This window comes from Cervus elaphus, chromosome 32, assembly GCF_910594005.1.
Source record: "Cervus elaphus chromosome 32, mCerEla1.1, whole genome shotgun sequence".
In the NCBI taxonomy this organism is placed as follows: domain Eukaryota; kingdom Metazoa; phylum Chordata; class Mammalia; order Artiodactyla; family Cervidae; genus Cervus; species Cervus elaphus.
This window is the reverse complement of record NC_057846.1, coordinates 33,605,294-33,628,184: the sequence shown is the minus strand read 5'-3', so window position 1 is coordinate 33,628,184 and position 22,891 is coordinate 33,605,294. Positions and strand designations below refer to the sequence as shown.

At 41.1% G+C, this 22,891-nt stretch overlaps 1 protein-coding gene across 1 annotated transcript; it reads right to left on the bottom strand.

Annotated features, from left to right (window-relative positions):
* Positions 1-2,251: 2,251 nt before the first annotated feature.
* Positions 2,252-22,780, bottom strand: DCTN6 (dynactin subunit 6). The gene is made up of 7 exons (XM_043893680.1): positions 22,661-22,780; positions 17,964-18,028; positions 8,511-8,616; positions 7,060-7,148; positions 5,706-5,753; positions 4,389-4,531; positions 2,252-2,843 (listed from the first exon to the last, which is right to left on the bottom strand). Exons 1-7 carry the CDS (start codon positions 22,681-22,683, stop codon positions 2,745-2,747), a joined length of 573 nt encoding a protein of 190 aa, XP_043749615.1. The 5' UTR covers positions 22,684-22,780; the 3' UTR covers positions 2,252-2,744.
* Positions 22,781-22,891: the final 111 nt, after the last annotated feature.

Sequence of the window (22,891 nt, the reverse complement as noted above, 5' to 3'; positions counted from 1 at the left end):
GTGTAATGTTGGAGACTAGGTCTTTGCTTGCTTGCATCTGGAGGAAGCTGAGGAAGCCGAGGAAGCCAGCTGCCCCATCCTGAGGACAACTCAGCAGCCGTGTGAGAGGCTCACGTGGGTGGAACCGAAGGCTCCTGCCACCCGCCACGTGAGACGGCTTTCTTGGAGGTGGACGCCCCTTTCCCTGCCCCCAGCCCCAGTTAAGCTTTCATTTGACTGCAGTTTCTGGCTTGAGGGAAACCTCATGAGGGGCACTGAGCCACTCCTAGGTTTGATCTGAAGAAGCCTCGTGTTCATTGTTCTAAGCGTCTGTATTTTAGGGTAACTTTCTACACTGTATAGGTAACCACTATGGTGTGTGTTAAAGGATAAAGTGAAGAAGACAGCAGGGTACAGACCCTTTTAGGACCTGACACTTCACCTGGTAAAAACCCATCATCTTGACCCCTAGATCTATTGCAAATTGCTGTGATAAAACGGTTTCTTTCTTTTCCCTGCTCAGGCGCTTCTATTTCAGTCACCAGTATGTCAGGGTCTGTCCTACTACTTAGCATAATCACCTAGAACATTCTCAATGTAGAACACTTGAGTGCTGAAAGTAATCACAGTGAGGCAGAGACTGTTTACTAGAAGGCTGGGAGCCTGGCTATGGAGAAGCCCCAAGAGTAAGAACTGCAAAAATCTGTCTTTGATTCTTTGTCCTGAAGGGAGATAAACTATTTCATTAAAATATTCAAAACTCATCAGCTAAACGGACAGACATGGAGGCTGAACTACACAAACTAAGTTCACATGACACTGATGTATAAATCAGAAAGTTTCTCTAAATTCTGTGTGCAGAATGGCATTCTGAGTTCCCCCTCTTTCTGAACAATGGCTTAGAGGCCAAATCAGCAATTAGGTTGAGCTTGCAATTAGAGGCCAAAGTGGCAAGGCCAGAGGTACGGTCTTCCCAAGACATATGACCTGAGGCACAGAACACCTCTGGTCACCGAACAGCTCACATCTCTTGGATTCAGCACCTCCCCTCCATGGGTTAACACTGTTCACGCTGTCACACTTTCTTTCTCTGTACTCCTGGTAAACCGACATTTTCTGTTAACATTTTCTTTCCTCAAATGAGTTAATAGCAGTTAAAAGCCACAGTGTACCTGATAAACGTTGAGGCTCTTCTCACATGATGATTTAATAGTTTGATGCTCTGGGGATACCTTATTACCAACTCCTCGGGAGGGATCCCGATGCTGTCTTCACATACTACCTGCGTAGTTTGGAGCACAGGGCAGTTATGAGCACATCAGAGCTTAGCCAGAGATAATATTATTCAGAACTGGCACAGGACTGCAAGGGTAGTTTTGTAATTTCCGCTCTTTTACCTAGAAATTTTTGTAATCAACAACATCCTAAGGTGATCACCAGGGGTTGAAAAATGAATAGACAGCAGTTATCAAAAACAGGACATTTATGTGATGTTCTTCTCTTCTCAAACCACTACATGTAGCAGTATACTTTTCTAACTTGAGTCTTGAATATTCTTATCAAAATAAAGTAATTCACATTTGGAACAAAGGCTAATTTGTACCAGTCATTTTCAGAAATTCAAAAATAGATTTTTTACTATCCACAATTAAAAATTAACCTTGTGATAACTTATAATGGATTAGAATATGAAAAAGAATACACTTATATGCATAACTGAATCATTCTGCTGTGCGTGGAAAACTAACACAACATACTCAACTGTATTTCAATTAAAAAAATGTTTCAAGAGAAAATATTTTAGCATTTAATGTCTTAGTATTAATCAACATCTACTAATTCAAAAGTTACTACGTTCTGTTAAACGCACGCACTTGAATTTATTAAAAAAAAAAAACTTGGAATTACATAAAATTCTCAATATTTTGCCTATTATGTAATCAGGTAAACAGAATCATGCCAAGGTTGATAATTATTGATTAGTAATATGCCAAAAATTTAATATATTTGTAAATATATCAAAATCTCTTCTAGTTTCATTGTACTCAGAAACCTAAGAATACCACTCAATGGTCATTTACTTGTCATTTTCATTAGACACCATTCTTTTTGACCTCATATTCTACTGAATACATCTTTCCCTGATTACTTTTTTGTTTTACTAAAAAGAAAAAAAAAATATTTTTCTTGGGAACAAAATGAAATCTAAATTAATTCAATAGCTGCTGAAATTTCACCTGAAATTTTAGACAGCCACAAATTCACAAAAGGAAAAGGTAAACACATTAGCTTTAATATTTAACTAGTATACAATAAAAATTAAAAGAGCTATTTTGGGAAAGTTGATGCAAGTAGAAAAACTGATTAAAGTAAAAGTCCTGTCATCAACATTTTTATTTAGTTTAGTATCTGTTAGAATATAAATACATAACAATATGTTCTTTCTTATCATGGGTAGTCTTTTACATAACTAAAATTCATGGCCAACATTTTATATAACACGCAACACAGAACAAAAAAATCTGTAAATTATAGAATGGGACAAGGACATCAGAAAATAATACACTTCATATAAATTATAGAGGACAGTTACAATGAAAATCCATTACTTTCTTCTCTAATTCAATTTTACAAGATAAAGTCAACAGGTGTTTTGTGGACTGTTATGAATGCACAAACATGTGGCTGTTTCAAAAGACACCGGTACAAAGAAAAAAAAAGACACTGGTCAAACACAAATATCATCTTGATGTCATCTATTGTTCTTAGTTCTTAACTGGAGTTGAGCTTCCTTTCATGGTCTTCTTTAGGTGATGGTAGTTTGGCAAGATTTTCATCAGGAAATCCAGCTGTAGTGTCTGGGGCTAAAAAGATAAGAGAATTAAGAACTGGCCAGCAGAAAGCAAAGTTAAGAGCATCAAGTAGAAATGATTATCACTAAGTCATGGAATTACAGGTGATTTTCACTGATCTCTTTTTTTTGGACTGAGGCATGCCAAATCTTAGTTCCCTGACCAGGGATTGAACCTGTGCCCCCTGCAGCGGATCCCGTTCACTGACTTAATTTTGCTTTCCTGCTTTTTCAATTTACAATGAACATACATTAAGTTTGGTAATATAAAACTTTTGCATATAAAAATGTATGTTTATCAGTTTTCAACCTTGCTTTTTATACATTTCATCTTGGCCTCTAAGAAGTGAAAGAGTTTCAATTATAGTAGACAACATGAGTACACTGCTTTCTACGTGACAGAGCACACAGCTATGACACTCATCTGATCTTCACTCTTCATATATCAGCTTTGCTCACACTTGGCCTCACTGTAAAATTCACTTGGTGTACTGTTAGGCCCTTTGCCCTAACCACTTTGGTTGAAAAAGTCTGGGGATCATTTGTAATAAGGATCTCTATGTGATCCTTGTAATTGGTAAAACATGGAAAACAGTGTTGCATACATACCATTACATATTAAACTTCAGATATTCTTGCTCACTTAATTCTAATCTCCCTTAACCCAACTCCAGCTTCACTTCTCCCTCTTCAATCATTTTGCTGTTATGCAGAAAGATAAGTGAAAAAATACTAGATTTGTTCTTATTTCTTTTTTGGTCCAGAGAATAGTAATACTTGCTTATAATAATAAAAGTCAAAGATTACAGAATTAGAATAAGCCAGAAAGAACTGGCATGTTAATTTCTGATAAAATATGGCTAAGAATCAAAAGTGCTAAATGCCTTGCAAACATTTTCTTTGGGGGAGGGGAAGGAGGCTGCGTAACCAAGGAAATAGACTGCGTGTGCCAAGCAGTAAGGTTAAAACTTCAATCAGAATGCCTTCTGTCCAAAGGAAGCCCCAAATGCTCTATCAATACTTATTTCCTACTCTAACATGAAACTCCAAATACATACATGCCATTATTCTTGGTTATTAGGAGGGGACAATTCCTCATAAGCCAGGAAAATATCTAAATATACTTGTATATTCACAAGCTGCATTTATTTTCAAGCCAACTATGTCAGTAAACTGATAGGTAGACCCAAATTGGGTGTACAGTAATTTGGTAGGTTCATTTCTTACCCTTGAAGGTTGGTATTTTAGGAGCAAATCAGTATAGTTTGTAATGCACCAGTGAAAACATGTAAGAAAAAAGTAACATCCCTGGATGTTCTCTTCCCAAACTCAATGTGTCACTGTCATCTTGGACGTATTTCTGATATTAACTGAAGGACTCAATAATTCTACTGAGTCAACAAATAAACTGTAGTTTTAGGAATGTTCCTCTGATGCTTTATTTTAATCATTTGCTTTTTAAGTAACAGACTCGCTGCCCCATTAAAACATTTATGTGGTATTTGGGGAAAATTAGCAGCCCTAGAAAGGACGGCACCTCCTAAAGAGGTTCCAGTACCTGTGGCCGTTCAGTCTGCACTCGACGAAGGCAGTCTCCGCCATAGATTACTGTGTTCTCAGGGATGACTTCAAACGTGTTCAGGTTGCAGCAGGCCCCGATGATACACCCACTTGTCAGTATCACATTTCTGCCTACATACGCTGCAGGAAAGACAGAGAACTACTACATAAGGCATTCAACGACTCAACGACTAGAACACTGCTTTTTTCCTAAGACAATGCAAGCATAAAAATACAAACTGTCCTTAAGAAACATATTAAAAGAAGTACTTCAGTCCAGAGTTTGTACAGCAGAGAGGCACGAACCAGGCTAGTATTAAGTGGATTCAAAACAGAGCTCTGTTGTGATCTGTGTGACCTGTAAGTGCTCTCAGCGAGTTTATCTCTAAAATGGAGCCCATCCTACTTCACAATGTGCTATAAGGAATAAATGAGATAATAAATGTCAAGTGTCAAGCACAGGTCTGACACACGGTACATATACAATAAATAGAAAATGACAATGATACTCATCATCATCGTAACTGGTAATCCAAATTAAATAAAAACCATTAAGTAGGTTAACAAAAAGTCTATTAAAAAAAAAAAAATCTTCTTTCATGCCATTCAAGACTAAGAAAGGAAAGGCACTATTCTAAAGAGGTCTTGGCCAGTGCAAGTTTGTTGTATGAAGCAGGGCACTCAAAGCCGGTGAGGAGAGAGGTGCGTGGGGGGTTCAGAATGGGGGAACACATGTGCACCCATGGCTGATTCATGTCGACGTATGGCAAAATCCACCACAATGGTGTAAAGTAATTATCCTCCAATTAAAATTAATTACTTTAAAAAAATAATAAAGAGGTCATGGGCTTCCCTGGTGGCTCAGTGGTAAGGAATCCACCCGCCAAATGTTAGAAACAAAACATTTGTTTCTAATGGGTTAGGGGAAAACAGTCCTGAAATTAAAGACAGCAAACTACTAGAGAAATTGTTTTTTTTTTCCTTTAATTCAACAACAACATGAATCAACTAAATTACCACTGACACTAGCTTTTAGTAGAAATCTTTTTCAAATCTTTCACCTGAGGGTTTAACTCAATCCTGACTTAAATGTACACAGCTAGAAATTTAATTTAATGGATAAAACACATGATTAGATTAGGTTCCTTAAAGACAAAAAATTCATCTCACGGCTATGTTAGCCTGCTTCCAACCACGCCTGTAGTCCTTCTAAGCACATGGCTTCGTCATGGTTTGCACTTAGGCTGTTTTCTAGACCACCACAGAGAGAAAGGAGGTAATCACTTCTCACAATATAGCTCCAAACATAGCTTACCTTTTGACTCGATAACATTATTGTCTCCTATTTTCATGGCTTGGCAATCTGTAAGCCAGAGTTAAGTACACTGTGTGAACATGTTCATCTTTTTCTTTCTGACTCACTCTCCTTGTCCTGCAGTGGGGCGGAGAGAGGTCTGGGAGGGCCCCGCAGGCTGGGCTGACCAGAACTCCCTGCCCAGGGCAGTCGGCAAGTAAAGTTTAATTCTTTAAACAGAAATATCTTGAGGTATAAATAAACGACTTCTATATTTTTAAAGAAATGAGCACTTTATACCCCAATTTTATGAGTATTTTCATAATTAAGAAACATATTTTCATAATTAAGAACATTAAAACTAACCCCCAATCATGTAAGGGTGGCGCTGTTAACAGCTTGACACACTTTATGTAAAGATATATAATTCCCTTTACATAACTGGAAATCAAACTGTATAAAATAAAACTGTATAACCGCTGGTAGCTTGCTTCCTTCAGTTCACCTACCTTTGCAAGCCTTATTCCATACCATCAGAATCCTTAAAAACATAGTTTTAAGTGATGCTTAATGGTTCTAATGGTGTATCTTATAACTGAAGCTTAATTCATTTAAATATTTTGCTATTGTTAAACCTTTAGATTTTTTCCTTGAAGTATTAATAGTTTCTCTTATAAAATAATGTTTTACTCACACTATGAAAAGATTTTACTCACATTATGAAAACATTTTACTCTTTTTAGAGCATGAAATCAGCAAAAGCATGGAAACACTCAGGAGAAAAACATCTAAGAATGAAATATTTCCAGCCCATTCACCACTTCCTTGTATAAGACAACAACACGCTGTCAACCTAAAACTACACAGCAGTCACAAATGGACAGAGCTGTGGTTCTTAAATCAGGATTGAAGCCAAGATTACTCTGCTTCATGTCCACTGCCACTCAGCCACTGGACCCGCTGACAAGATGCAGCAACACAAGCAAGACGGTTCCTAGAGGTGAGTGTGTGCATGTGCACGCGTGCGTGCCTGAAAACAGCACGCTTCCTCCACGCTCTGAAGTTACTCAGTGAAAGAGAGGGAATCGTTTTTTTTGATATACAGTAAATAAGTCTTTTCAAGACATGGATGGCCTAGTCCTAAAAATATAATTCTTATATATAAGAATTATATACACACACATACACACACACAATATAGGTCACATATATACTTAAATTATCTATTATATATAAAGTGTATGTGTGTGTATATATATATAGATACATGTATACATAAAGTATTTGGTAGATAATTTATGACAATTTCTACAGAGGAGATCAGGTACTGAAAGACAGTTGGGAATGACTTCTCTTAAATTATTTCAAAGGATACAACAGCCAACTTCAAACACATTATTGGTGCCAATGATCATAGGTTTGGGGTCTGGATCTTCTGCATCAGGAGTGATATTATCAGGGTGACTATAAAAAGAAGAGAGAAATTATCAAAAAGTCAATAATGCAATAAGCAATTCTCCTGTTACAGAATTTGGGTTCTTTCTCTCAATTGTACCTCTATCAAGCTTAATATATGTAATGATGTTCAGTAATTTCTTAATCCAAGTGAATTATTTATCTTCTATGCTGGAGAAGACCTGATTCTGAATTGAAAAAGAACTACTGAAATGTAAAGAAATCACAGGTGTGTATAGAAGGTCAGTCTTCCTTTGTTTATTTTTTAAACTCAAAGTCCAGGGGGCCTTTCCCAGGACAAGGCAGAAAAGAAGCTGGCTGGGACTCTCAACTTGTTAAACTGGAATCAAAATCATGCCTAACTTGAAGATTTTCCATTCCTAATAACCATTCAAGATTGTGAAATGTAAACAGATATTCATGTAAAATAATCATTTTATGCTGTTACGTGGTTAGCTGAAATATTTGTAACAAAAAAATGTTTGTAGTCTAAGAGGAGGAAGCCATTTAAAAATGGTGCTTTATCTCTGACAGCTGAGTTACTGCAGAATATAGCTGTTATTAATTGACTTACACTAAAGGTGCCAAAATATATTTTAAAAAGAAACTGTTTAATATAGTAAGAAACTCCCAAAGCCTAAGTAAGCATTAAGACAAATCAATCTCTTTATCACAGTTAAATATTTTCCCAAGGTCTTTACTACAAATTCCATACACTGTTGCTATAAATCAGGTAATCAGGTATAAGCTTGAATTTCCTGCCAAAATTTTATCTAGCTTTACAGATGCTTGTAAAAATTTCATAGGTATTACAGTTTACTTCACTAAGATCATACATGTTCTAATAGCTTATAATTGTTTTTAATCTTTAAAGTTGAAAAATTGCCTCTAGGACCTCCAGTTTTTCAAATATAATTCTGTTATCCCCACAAGGCATACGAAAATACACATCAGACTGAAGTTCACGTGGCCTGGCATGAGTAATAACTTGGCAGCCAGAATCAAAACATCCAATCAGAAGACAATTCAAGGCTGGGAGCAGCACAGGGACACTGGGGTGTCCTCAGGAAACGTCTCCTTAAGGAACAGAAGAGGCTGGCCCACGTAAGGGAAGATGCCCAGACCCGGAGTTGGAGATTCCAGTCATCCACCTATGAGCCGCTTCACCTTGGACAAGTCTCTCTGCCCCTCTGGTCTGTAGTGTCCTCACTTACTAAGCACTTGTGTTGGGAAAGATCCTTAGTGTCTTCCTGGTTCTCAGACAGTGGGCTTTCCAGATGTCAGCTGGAAAAGGTCCCTAGAGATGGCTGACACTAATGGAGACTCTCTCTGCAGCAGCTCGTTCAAAGCACCTGTAAGCGGCCTACTCACGCGTTTATGATGAGCGCCTGCTCCTCTATCAGGTTACCTTCACCGATCACTATCGGACCGGCTTCTGCGATGATTCGTGCTTTAGGGTGGATCACTGTCCTGGGTCCTGTTAAATGGGTGGAAAAGAAATTACCTGTGGAGGCCGAGCTTCCAAGGAGGCTGTCGGGAGGAACGTTTCCTAAAGCAGGTACCAGGTACCCCACGGGGCACGTTACAAAGGCCATCACTGTAGTTTGGGCCAAATCTCCAGCCCAGGAGAGGGGAGACAGCACAGGGCTTTGGAGCCGGATAGTCCCAGCTCACCCTCGCTTGTGAAGTCTCTGTCATCTCAGTGGTGAAATGGGGGTGGTGATACCAGTCCCGCAGGGTTGTTGTAAGAATCAGATGAAACACTGTTTGTAGACAATGCTATTTTGGCATAGAGTTGGCATAGAAATTAATTCCTTTCCTTCTCTTCCCTCATAAAGCTAAGGCTCTCGTTGCTTACAACATTGGTACTTGCTTATGCTGGTGAACCATGCAACACTTTCTCATGCTGGTGTATTACAGGATTAGCCCTTTTATCAAGGGAACATGATGAAATACGGGTGGAATGAGAGTTCAACAACATGGAGACTAACCTGACCTTTGCTACTCTGTCACCATCCTTATTATAAGCCTACTCAGTGGAAGAAGGCAGAGCCCTTGCTGTCTGGTCGAGGATATGATTTTAACCAGTGGAAAAGGATAAAGGGAGGCAGACAAAGGGGCCACACGTGGTTTCTGGACTCTGGCAGTGGGAGAGATGAGGCAGTGACTCCAGCCTCACACTGAGGGGTTTGAAGGGCCCTCATCGCATCCCTTCACCACCAGGGTGGAGGAGGCCCTGCATGGCCTAAACATGGCCGTTGGTTCTGGACTGTATCATTCCCTTCCTCTGATTTACCTTAAGGCCTAGCATTTGGGTGATAATGAAGCCACTGATGAGAAAACATAACCTCACTGCAGGCACGCCCTCCCAACGTGCCCCACCAACGCAGATCAAGGCCATCCTTATCTGTAAACAAGAGGACAGGAAGTTTTTGCTTTATACAGGACGCAGCTGACTCTGACAGCAGGACAGGGTGGGCAGAAGCGCTGACACGAGGCAGGCAGGGAGGCCGAAGATGACACTGTCTGTGAAATTCAGTACTCAACTGTTCCAACAAACTGTACTAATAAACTGCTAATTTATTCAACAATCACTCTCCGCTAGTGACAGGCAAGATGCAGGGCTGTATGTTACAGGGAAACAAAAAGGAATGGGTGCTATTTTTGCCCTCTGGAGGTTTGTTTGTCTTGAAAATCGGGAAGACTTAACACGCTCACTCAAAAATGTATTAGAATAAATAAGGAGGTGTTCCTGGTGCCCAGAGAATTGGAAAGAATCTCAGGACAGCTTATTTTTTCCCCTAACAATGAAGAGCTGGGGACTGATACAGAGGGTGGGGCCCAACATGGGTGCGGGGTCAGGGGACACACAGAGGCTGGCTTTGTTATTTGTGTCACCTCTGGCTCCCTAAATCCTCAGCTGCTAAAGTAAAACTTTCCTGGCAAATGCTCCTGCTTAGGATAGGAGATTTCAGAATGGAAGATGGGGTCACTCAGATCCCTGGGAAGCTTCTCAAGGTGACCATGACTGTGACCATGGGTGCCTTTCTCCTTTGGTAAAAAAATATACACACATACACATAAACACACACACACACATAATTATAAATATACACATACACATAATTATAAATACACACACACACACCTACACGTAATTATAAAAGGAATACCTGCTCATCCCAAAAAACTCAATCAAAGTCAAAAGTGAAAGATCCTCTCTCCTCCTGCTGATCCCATTCCCTGTAGGTTAACTATTCTTAAAAGTTTGGAGTACTACTGCAGACTTAAGTATTAGTATATATTTAAAATCTGTAAATATGACTGCATATAAAATATATTTCCCTAGAAAGTTAGAAGATAAGTTCAACTTGAAGGAGAAAAAATATGAATTTTACATACTAAAATATGAATTTCAAAAACTAAGGAATGGTACTTATTCTATAATTTGCTTTTTTACCTAAGAAGTTATGGTGATTTTTTCCACATAAGCCCATTTTTTAAAAAAATTGTTGAATATTATTTCACATCATTTTAATATACCATGATTTATTTAACCAATCCCTTAATAATAGGCATTTAGAAGAATTACCCCTTCTGGGGAGAGGTGCTAAAACAATGCTGAAACAAACACTGGATTCCTTTGAAATGAGAAATTTCTTATAGGTCCTTCCAGCTGTGTGAAGCAATTTAAAGCTGTGGTTTGCACAATGCCAGATTTATATTTTATGTTAAGATATTCTATGATAAAGGGACACGATCTTTCTATTTTCAGTTCTTTATAATTAGAGCCCCAGCCAGCAACCACATCCCTTGTCTAGAAAGTCCAGGCTCTGGCCTTTATCACTTAAAAGCTGTGTGCTTAGCCTCTCAAATGCCTCAGTTTTCTCATCTATAAAAAGATGAAGTCTATGATAGCCTATCTCACCAGGTTGAAGTGTGGATTATATTTGGAAAGGAAATCGTGGGGTCTGGCCCATAGTTCTTCAAAATGGGAGGTTCATCACTATCTGACACTAAGAGCTAAGAACTTTATCACAGAAAACAAAATAACTCTTTCTGGTCTGAGAAACAGAAGAAAAGGGACTGCTTTATTCCCCTGACACTCAGGTAACAGGGTGAAACCTTTTAAACAGGGAAGAAATTCTTTACCTTTCTGTGAGACAGTGGAAAAGATTAATAAAAATTTTCCATACTGGCATTAAAGATCTGACAGGAGGAAGAGGTCATCCTGGCTGTGACAGAAAGCAGATCCTTTACCACAGCTAGATTAGGACCCAGAGGCACGAGATATTCTGCTGGTCCTCAGGCTGCAGCTTTTGACAAGCAGTCTTGCAAAAAGCTACGTGAGAAAAGGCTGATAAGACAAAGGTTACGCTGGGACCTATGCTTCTTTAAAAGTTCCTCTAAAGTACAGGTTTGAAAACAATTGATATTTTCATTTTTTCCCATTTAAAAATAATGTTGGAGCTATGTTAGCCGGGTATTTTATTATTATTATTTCTTATCACTCTTAACAAGAGTGTTAGTAAATAACTGGAAAGCTGGTTCTAAGTCTGAGGGCCTTCCCTGGGATACAAAGCATTACAGGAGACCAGTGAGCAGTTTCCATGAGACCTGTTGAAGACAATAGCTCCACCTGGTGGTCACGCTGCCAAACTACAAGTCCTGGAGTTCTGAAGTGACTTGAAAGGTGAAACTGTCGTTGTTCAGTCCTTAAGGCGTGTCCAACTCTTAGACCCCACGCACTGCAGAATGCCATGCTCCTCTGTCCTTCGCTATCTCCTGGGGTTTGCTCAAACTCATATCCATTGAGTCGGTGATGCCATCTAACCATCTCATCCTCTGCCACTCCCTTCTCCTTTTGCCTTCAATCTTTCCCAGCATCACCATCTTTTCCAATGAGTCAGCTTTTCTCATCAGGTGGCCAAAGTATTGGAACTTCAGCCTCAGCATCAGCCCTCCAATGAATATTCAGGGTTGATTTCCTTTAGGATTGACAGGTTTGATCTCCTTGCTGTCCAAGGGACTCTCAAGAGTCTTCTCTAGCACCAGGGTTCAAAAGCATCAAATCTTCAGCACTCAGCCTTATGGTCCAACTCACATCTGTACATAACTACTGGAAAAACCATAGCTTTGCTGTGGACCTTTGTCAGCAAAGTTATGTCTCTGATTTTTAACACACTGTCTAGCGTGCTTTTCTTCCAAGGAGCAAGCATCTTAATTTCATGGCTGCAGTCACTGCACTGATTTTGGAGCCCAAATAAATAAACTCTGCCATGAAGTGATGGTACCAGATGCTGTGATCTTAGTTTTTTTAATGTTAAGTTTCAAGCCAGCTTTTTCACTCTCAACAACAGGCTCTCTCCTCTTCACTTTCTGACAACAGAGCGGTATCACCTGCATATCTGAGGTTGCCGATATTTCTCCCAGCAATCCTGATTCCAGCTTGTGCTTCATCCAGCCCAGCATTTTGCATGATGTACTCTGCACAGAAGTTAAATAAGCAGGGTGACAATATACAGCCTTAACATGCTCCTTTCCCAATTTGGAACCAGTCCGTTGTTCTGTGTTCGGTTCTAACTGTTGCTTCTTGACCCACATACAGGTTTCTCAGCAGACAGGTAAGGTGATCTGGTCTCCTCTGTCTCTTAAGAATTTTCCACAGTTTGTTAGGATCCATATAGTCAAAGGCTTCAATGTAGTCAATGAAGCAGAAGTAGATATTTTTCCGGAACTCCCTTGCTTTCTCCATGAGCCACTGAATGTTGGCAATGTGATCTCCTCTGAATTGTGAAGTAACATCAAGGTCATGGGGGACAAACTAAACAGCTCCCCTTAACCTCTTGCAGGGCTTTTTGGGGCAGAGACTAGAGAGGTTAGTTTTTCAACATGAACCGCAGTATACGTGACTGCTAAGACTCAAGTCTGGTGAACTTCTTAAAGGAGACGCCTGACCAGGGGCCTTGTCTCTGCACGGCGCTGGAGGCTGGCACCAGAAGGCCTGGGAGCCCAGCACTCGTGCAAGACGCGGGCAGCAACCGCACGCTGAACTGTGAGCGCGGTCTGCTCCAGACTGCTCTGCATGCAAGTGGCACTTTCACCTAGGATGGTCTGAATTCAAACCAAGCTCAAGGGTCTTGGGGTTAAAATGCTTTAAAAATAAAAATCTGTCACCATCGAAAGTTTTTGTTAAAAGGCTGTCGTGAACTTTCTTGGCGCTGTTTCTGGCAGGGTAGTTTGTGTATTTTCTTACCAAATGTGCTGAAACCCTATTTGGCTTATCTCCTTGTTTGGATAAATGTGTCTAGAGTTGGAGCTGCCTTACTGGCTGATGAATTATTTTTCTAAATGGTTGGCTGGGCTTGACGCAACCTAGCCAGAAAGACATTCCTTGCATCATATTTCCATTCCCTTCAGCTAGTAAAGGGTATTTTTCCTGTCTATCTTTGCCACAGAAAGCAATCTTTGTGGACATTTTCATATGTCAATAAATAGTTCCAAAAGCCACAAGGTCTCTTGAAAATGAAAACAATTCCTTTGACCTATAAGATGAAGTACTTTTAACAACTGTTTTATATTCGATGGATTTCTCAAGTCAAAGCCACTGTTTTGCCTTATTGAAAAAGATTTCCATATAATGTTGTACATATGAAACTTATGTAATATTATAAACCAATGTTACCTCAATTCAAAAAAATTTCCACAATAAAAGGGAAGCTTCTGATCTGTATTAAAAACTCTAATGGAAAGAACAAAGTGGGACAAAGTGCTTCCATGACAAAGCTCCGTCACTGTAGGAGTTCTGCCTTCACACCATGAGTCCCTAGGTGTTGTCCGAACCCCAGGAGTCTGCCTTCACGCTGTAACAGGACCACATGACTGCACAGACGTACCTTTCTAAAATGTGCTTCAGCTTTTAAAGCAAAATTTTCAGAAAATAATGCAAAAGCCATAAATCAAGGCAGTCTAATTAAAAGCAGGCTTAAAAAAAAAGCAGGCTTGATAGTAAATAAGATGAAACCTTATTTACCCAAATTATAATTAACGAGAGAACTGTTATTTTTCCCAAGGTCTGTTTCCTAGCAGACTCTAATGAAAGAGGTCAGGTTCCAGCAGCGCCACAGACATAGCGTTTCTGGTTAAGGACTACACTTCAAAGCTTCAGACTAGTTTCTTTGATAAACCAAATACTTGATTTTCTAGGAAAACAGAAAATTTAAAGTTCTACTAACTGAAACATAGCAAGGTAAAACTGATGAGGGGATGGAAAGTTATGTAAAACATCGTGAAATCTCCATATCTATCCTGTAACAGGAGAAGACTTACATTAGTTATTCTGATAAATTAAGCAAAAACAAAACCAGCCCTAAATTGAAAAACAATAGCCCATCGACAAAGGAATGGGTAAAGAAGATGTGATACATATATACAATGGAATATTTCTCAGCCACCGTAAAGAATGAAATAATGCCATGTGTAGCAACATGGATGGACCTAGAGATTATCATAGTATGCAAAGCAAGTCAGACAGAGAGAAAGACAAATATCACATAATATGATACGTGGAATCTAAAAAAAATGAACTTATTTACAAAACAGAAATGGAGTCACAGATATAGAAAACAAACTTATGGTCACCAGGGAGGGAGGGAGGGAGGGACAAATTGGGAGACTAGGGTTGATATAGACACACAACTATATATAAAATAGATAATTAGTAAGGACCTACTGTATAGCATAGGAAACTCTACTCAATCCTCTGTAATGGCCTATATGGGAAAAGACTCTAAAAAAGGGTGAGTGTATGTATGTGTGTAACTGATTCACTTTGCCGTACAGCAGAAACTAACAACACACATCATAAATCAACTATACATCAATAAAATTTTTTTAACAAATAAAAAATAAAAGTTTCCCTAAGAAAATCCCACACCCCTCCCCCAAAAAAGAAGGAAAAAGAAAACATGGTAGGAAGAGTGAGTTTTAATCAGGTAACTTATCTCTACTCTCTGCTTTGATTGAACTTTTTATCTACCAAGAGCTTTTTTTAATCTGAGATATTACATCAGAAAAAGGAATCAATAGTACAAAAAGATTAGAGATTATTTTACACCAAATACAAAAGTGATAGAAATGACTAAGTATCAGCTCTGGAAAATTTTCATATTTATATATAAAATTAAGAATAAGAAACAGGCACAATGAAAATGAGATAAGATATATGGAACATGGAACACTGGGTAACTGTATCACTCTGAATCTTTTCCTTAGTTTTGAAAATTGAGATGTTTCTGTAAAGTGAGCAAATTTTCTGGTTTTAAAAACCTGGGTCAAAAATAAACTCAAAAAAATATTAACTTAGATCCATTCAATGATGAAATTAAAATCACTAGTTTAAAAAATATATATCATTTCTTATGCTACAATCCACCACTGAAAATCTGTGTTGAATAATCATTTTATATTTTAACCACCAGAGTGGTGCCGGTGATCAGTTTATATGGAAAGTAGATTTAAATACCACATTTCTTTACATAATTTCAATGTTCAAGGAAGGTAGGAGGATAAGAGAGATAAAGAAGAGGGAAGAGCACCAAGATATGAAAGACAGAGAGAGAACAGTGAAGTGAGTGCTGATTCCTGAAATCCCCAGGCCCCAATCCTACGCAGCGGTCCAGCTCTTCTTTTCACAGGATAAAGCCTTTACTGCTCTTCTAGGGAAGCTTCTGCAAGAACAGGACCTGCTGTTTCAAATCTGAAACACACACACAAACATATATGTATACCTGTGTGTACACTTACGCCTGTAGAGATATCCGTACCACATGTGTATCATGGCAGATACTGAACACATTGTTTAAAGTAGGGAAGAAGTAGAAATGAGAGGGAAATATCATTATTTTAGTCTTTCCTTCTAATTGTACAATACCCTGCGAATTAATATTAGATGTTATTCCTTGAATCATGATGAAAACCATAAAAATACTAGAATAAAAACGCAGAGGAACAGAAACATGTGGCTAATTTCTCCTCGTAAAAAGTTTGCAAGTGGTTTAAAAGTTAACAAAGTTAATACAGGACTGAAAAGAAATAGAGTCACCTTCTAAACTTTGAAATTCTGTCAATTTAAAATAATTAATTAGATCCAACCTGGGCAAATCCCTAATGATGCTCCATAATACTGGCACAATCGTAACTAGTTTTATAAGATATGATCCTGAAGTGGCTGGAGGCTCAGATTTACTAAAGTTACAGAAAAATTTTTTTTCTTTTGCAGATACTGTTAGTGTAAGAGAACAAGGCACATTTTCTCTCTGAACATGTACTTCGTTTCCTGAAAGCTCTACTCTGGGAACACCCAGTGGCTCGTAAACGCGCGCTCACGTTAATAAAGCTACCGGGGCACCATGTCCCGTGAAAACATATGGAAAAGATCTAGTGGCTAAAATGTGCACTTGGGGGAACTCAATCATGTTCACATAAGCAAACTGTTGTTTAGTCGCTAAGTTGCAACCAACTCTTTTGCGACCCAAGGTACTGCAGCCCACCAGCCTCCTCTGTTCATGGATTTCCCAGGCAAGAATACTGGAGTGGGTTGCCATTTTCTTCTCCAGGAGATCTTCCCCACCCAGGGATTGAACCCACATCTCCTGCATTGCAGGCAGATTCTTTACCACTGAGCCACCAGGGAAGCCCAGGTTGCCACATGTTACATTGTTCATTTCGTTTAAACGCTGGACTTAACCTCTAAAGCAAGGCTAAACTGATTTTACAGTGCAGCTAGCCAACATTTATTGAGTGCTTACTACAGGTCAGGTATTGGGCAGTGACTTTCATAAATACTCTCTTACTTAATCCTTCAAAAAGCTCTGAGGAAGGCATTCTTATTTTGCATGTGACAAAAGCTGCTGCCGCTGGATATCCATTCTTCCCTTTTCCTATGTAAGAGAACACAATACGGGGGCAGCAATGTGTCCGGTTCAGAATACATCTCCCAGCATTCTCCGCAGCTAGCGGCGTCCTTGAGACCAGGCCCAAGGCAGAGGGCGTTGGGGAACCTTCAGGAAGACTATTTAAGGCGAGCTGACTCCACTGGGAGGTGCACCTTTTGTCTCCACTCCTCTCCTTTCTTACCCAAGACACTCACGTCCTGGCCTGTGAGGCTGGGGCTCTCCGACAATCACCTGACGGGACACGAACTGCCTACCCGCAGGCTTGTCATGTGGGAGAGCAGACCTCTGCCTACCCTCAGGCTTGTTATGTGAGATTAGACCTCTGGGTTTACTACACTGCGTTTACAACTCTGTGTACACTACGCTACTACTGGGTTTACTATCACTGCAAACTGCTGACCCTAACCCTGACACACACAACGATACAGAAGGGGAAAACGAGCGAGACGAAGTGATGTGCCTGAGGCAATCCAGCAGATAAAGAGTGAGGATGCTAACCCCAAGGCCGTCAGACTCTGGATTACACTCTCAGAAGAATGTGAGCTCTGCTATATTCAGTGCTGGGTCCCGAGTGCAAGCTCAGATGTGAGCATAGGGCCTGGCACATAGTAGGTACACAGTAGATGTCTCTCAAATAAATCACTTTATTATGCTGCCATGTTAGTTTATCAGACAGGAGTTTAAATATAGACTCCATCACACTAAATTATTTGAGAAATATTAAACACTTAGAGAAATACATTGCTTTGTCAATAAAATTAGGACCTCAGTCAAACATAGAAAATAATACCTAATGAACTGTCAAGCACTGAAATAAACTAAATAACACCAATTCTTGAGCGACAACACTAACAGGATATTTTCTTACCTATAGTGACATCACCTCTGATTTCACTCTCTACACACACAACTGCTCCAGGCGCGATCTTTACACTGCAGGAAGAAAAAAGTAATATGCATCATGGGTAAGGTTTAAAAATACTGTTATAGAAGCTATCCTGACACTGTAATCACAGAAATGTTAAAACAAACTGATGGAAAAATAAAACTGTAAGATGAAAAGTAAACTGTAAGATTTAATATAGTATAAACTTCTCAGGTGATATACCATCCATGAAGCTAAAATAATGTATCATGTGTTCTTAAAACGCTTGAGAGGAAAAGAGGCATTGGACTCTTAACACCAACATTGTTTTTAAATAGCAAAAAGCTCAAAATAACCTAGGTATTCATTAGTAGAGACCTGGTTAATACATTATGGTATACTATGAATTAATATACAGCATAAGAAAGAATGAATAATCCTGTGTGTAAAGAGTTGGGATGATCTCCAAGCTACATTGTTAACTCAAAAAAATCAAAGCCAGGGACTAGAATCAGAGGCTCTAGCATAAAAGGACAGAGGGGAACATTAGGGTAATCGCTGTGCAGTGGTCTTAGAGGGCAAAGGCAGAGGACTTCAAAGGGAAGATTTCTAGGAAACAAGAAAAAAATTTGAAAGATTATGTGATGAGCACTTGGGAAAAAAATCAGGAGGCATTTGACATATCTGTTGGAAGATTTGAAAAACATCAGTACATAGAAAAGTAAGAAAATGAAAAATGGAAGTTATTTGGTTAAATTTTAGATGAAGTCAGTTTGAGGTACCTATGGAGAAAGACCCAGTATATCTAGATCTGGGGCTATAAGAGAGTGCTAGATCAGAAATATAGCTGAGAGTCAGCAGAGTATCAACTCTTTTTTTTTTTTTTTCAACTCTTTAACATATTTCTTCATCATTCATATTCCAGAATCCACCCAAATATTCCCTAATATAAATGCAGAGTAACACCAAAAATAAATATTAAAAAAAAAATCACCACTTCCATACTGATGTGTAAAACTAAAAAAGGACATGCACGGATTTTTCTTCTATAAATTTAAGTGAACAAATCTTCCTATCACAAAGTATTTTTAAAGCTTTAAGTAAAAAGAATATCCATCAGAACTTCCCTGGTGGTCCAGTGGTTGAGAATCTGGCTGCCAATGCAGGGGATATGGGTTAGATTCCTGGTCTGGGAAGATTCCACATTGCTGTTGTTCAGTCATTAAGTTTGACCCCATGGATTGCAGCATGCCAGGCTTCCCTGTCCTTCACTATCTCCCATAGTTTGCTCAAACACATATCCACTGAGTCAGTGATGCTATTCAACCATCTCATCCTCTGCTGCCCCCTTCTCCTCTTGTCCTCAATCATTCCCAACACAAGCTCCATGCCAAGGAGTTGGCTCTTTGCCTGAGGTGACCAAAGTACTGGAGCTTCAGCTTCAGCATCAGTCCTCCAATGAATATTCAGGGTTGATTTCCTTTAGGATTGACTGGTTTTTATCTCCTTGGGGTCCAAGGGACTCTGAAGAGTCTTCTCCAGCACCAGTTTGAAAACATCAATTCTTTGGTGTTCAGCCTTCTTTATGGTCCAACTCCCACATCCATACATGACTACTGGAAAAACCGTAGCCTTGGCTATACAGACCTTTGATGACAAAGTGGTATCTCTGCTTTTTAATATGCTGCCTAGGTTTGTCATAGCTTTCCTTCCAAGGAACAAGCATCTCTGAAATTAAAAGGTTCCACGTGCCACGGGGCAATTAAGCCTGTGCACCACAACTACCCAGCCTAGAGCCCATGGCTTGCTACAAGAGAAGCCGCCGCAAAGAGAAGCCCACACATCACAACTAGAGAGTAGCCCCCACTCTCTGCAACCAGAGAAAGTCCCACACAGCAATGAAGACCCAGAATAGCCAAAAATAAATAAATATATAACCTTTCTATTGAATAGGAGAAGGAAAAACTTTAGTGACATGGAGTAGAAAACAGAAAACGCTCCAAACCCCTCATTTTCTAGATGAGGAAATTGAAGCCCAGGGCCTTGAAATTTCTTGAAGCAAAGTTCATTCCTGGACATCACTGTCGTAATAATATCGAAACACAAGTCCATGTGACTCACAGAGCAGCCAAACAATACTAAAATGTCAGAGTTTGGAGCAGAGGAAGGTTTACTGCAGGGCCAGGCAAGGAGATGGGTGGCTTATGCCTTAAAACCCCTAAACTCCCTGAAAGCTTTCAGCACAGTTCTTTTCTAGGAATTGGGGTGGGGGCGTGGTTAGTTACTGCAAACATCCTAGGTCAGATCCTTTGTTCTTGAGGTCAGCTCATGGTCAGGTAACGATGTTCCTGTAAATCTCTACCAAATAAAGGTTATTCTCTGTTCTGACGAGAAAGGGCCAGGTCCCAAGGCCCAGCTGTCACCCTCCGAAGTTCAGGTCCTGGCTAAGAGGAGGCAGACATCCATCAGGGCCTGTCCCCAGACCCTGCGTAACCGTCATCGCTGAGGGAGACAGGCGCCCAGGACCCCAAAGACCCTCAGGCTCTTCAAGCCACCCTTAGGGCAGGGGCTGGGTCCTGCAGACTGCACCCTATGCAGACGCCGATGCCATTATGCTGCAGACACAGGGATGGGGGAGAGGTTGCAGCTGCTCAAGGCCTGAGCCTGGCCAGTGGGAGGCCTTGGCCCGGGCTCTGGAGCCCTGCAGGAAACAGCCCCCAACTGTCCCCAGGATCTGCCTCTTACCTGGCTCTCTGCCTGAGGTCTGAAGACCACTGCTCTGCTGACTGAGGGGACCACTGTCTCTCACTGACAGCTGGCGGCTTGTGGGAGGGGCCACTGCAGCACCCATGGATGGTTGAGCAGGACCGCTAATGGTTGCTCACTGACAGTTGATTGCTTATGGCTGCTGCTACTACGGCTAAGTCACTTCAGTGGTGTCCGACTCTGTGCGACCCCAAAGACGGCAGCCCACCAGACTCCCCCGTCCCTGGGATTCTCCAGGCAAGAACACTGGAGTGGGTTGCCATTGCCTTCTCTGATTGCTTATGGCAGGAGCCCAGTAACTGTTACCCGGCTTCCCAGGTGGTTTGCTGGTAAAGAATCTGCCTCCCAATGCAGGAGATGCAAAAGAAGCAGGTTCGATACCTGGGTTGGGAAGACCGCACCCCCCCCCCCCCAATTGGCATGGCAACCCACTCCAGTATTCTTGCCTGAAAACTTTCATAGATAGAGGAGCCTGTCAGGCTACAGTCCATGGGGTCACAAAGAGTTGGGCAACTGTTATCTGGTAAAGGGGCAGGGCTTAAAGGTGTACAGCAATAGTCCATGCTAAAGTTTGAGTCCATGCTCAGCCATACTCTAAAACACGAACATCAATCATCCCTTTTTTGTTAGCTGGAAGTTTCCTGGAAACATCCTGTCATTTTGGACAGTTTTCTTGTATCAGCTTTATGATTTTGCCCTTGAAATTTATCACCATTTAGAAACACGTTTTCTCCGATCCTTTTCCTTTCAGGTGGGTTTGTGTGTTTAAAAAAAAATCTTATTAAGCCGTGGACAAATAAATTAACCTCTATAAACAGCTCATTTTACACATGATTTCCGATGCTAGTTTTCTATTCCCTTAGCCTCCCTCTTGCTATGAATTTTTTTTTTAATGAAAAAAAGTATTATCTAACATTTAACTTACGCTGGGCAAGTGAGAACAGAAGAGACTCAAAAATGCCCTGTCTTCAATTTTACGCCCAAGGAAGACGCCCCAGGTTGTGTGCGTCACAGTCAGCATATTTCTTTGTGAGGCAGGAATAATTAAACTCACCATTAGACCAATTAAAACGTGGTCCAAATACCGCGGAGAGCGACCGGGCGGAGCTGGGAGCAGGCAGTTGAGGTAAGACTTAGCCGAAGTCCTAACTAATAAAATATCAACAGTACCCGCATCTCCACAGCACACTCCTATATACTGTGCATAATATTCCTAGCATATCTGTTCCTCTTTAGCTTATGCAAAAGATTACAATTACTTACCTAAATGGATGAAAAACCTAAATGTTAATTTATGCCCTCCCCCAAAACAAGGCTTGTCGGTGTTCATTTTCTAAAAGAGTCAGCAGAGGGTGCTCAACTTTGCTGCTTTGGGAAACGGTTTAACTGAAGCTTGTCTTGCATCCCAGCTGTCCCTTTCCACTGACAGCGCCCAGCAGCCCCGAGGCTTGTCCCCACGCGTTTACCAAGCAGTTAGCTTTGGCCCAGGCGCGGCCCCCGCTTTGAGTCCGTCTACACATACATGGAGCGCCTCCGACGGACGGGGAGGGTCTCGGAGGCCGTGGGCGATGGGGACACGGGACAGCTACAGGGGTTAGGAGCGCCGCGGAAAAGGGGAGGGTCCCTCTGTGTCCCAGGAGGCGGGGACGCCCTGCATCCTCAGCAGGCCCGCCCGAGACAGCGCGGGCGCGTAGCCGCGGGCCAGCGAGGCCACCGAGGGACCACGAACCAGAACCTTTCACCACCCCATTCCGCATCCTTTCTCGGCCCTCGCTACCCCCAGCCCCTCGCCTCCTCCCTCCGCGAACGCCAGGTCTGGGCCTTAGGAACGGGGCGCCTAGAATAAGACACCACCTAAGTCCCCACCACTGGCGTCCAAGAGCAGATTCCACCCCTGCGGGGAGGAGAGGACAGGTTCTCAGACAGCGACCCACCTCTTTTGAGTCTTCTCCGCCATGGTTTCGGCTTCTGTTTCCAGTTGGATCGACACAACCGCCTGAGCACAGCGATGATCTCTGTGGGCGATTGTGGAGCCTGGCAGGACGGGGAAGGGGCGGAGCCTGGCAGGACGGGGCGGAGCCTGTCAGGACGGGGAAGGGGCGGAGCCTGACAGAAGACGGGGAAGGGGCGGGGCCTTGGCGCTGCTCGCGGGGGCGGGGCCGGCT

Bases quoted from the DNA above. Each gene is read 5' to 3' on its own strand.
- DCTN6 (XM_043893680.1), bottom strand. From the start codon at position 22,683: ATGGCGGAGAAGACTCAAAAGAG. The intron at 18,029-22,660 runs GTGGGTCGCTGT...TTCTTCCTGCAG, and splicing joins GCGGAGAAGACTCAAAAGAG to TGTAAAGATCGCGCCTGGAG. The intron at 5,754-7,059 runs GTATCCTTTGAA...TCTGGCTTACAG, and splicing joins TGTGTTTGAAGTTGGCTGTT to ATTGCCAAGCCATGAAAATA.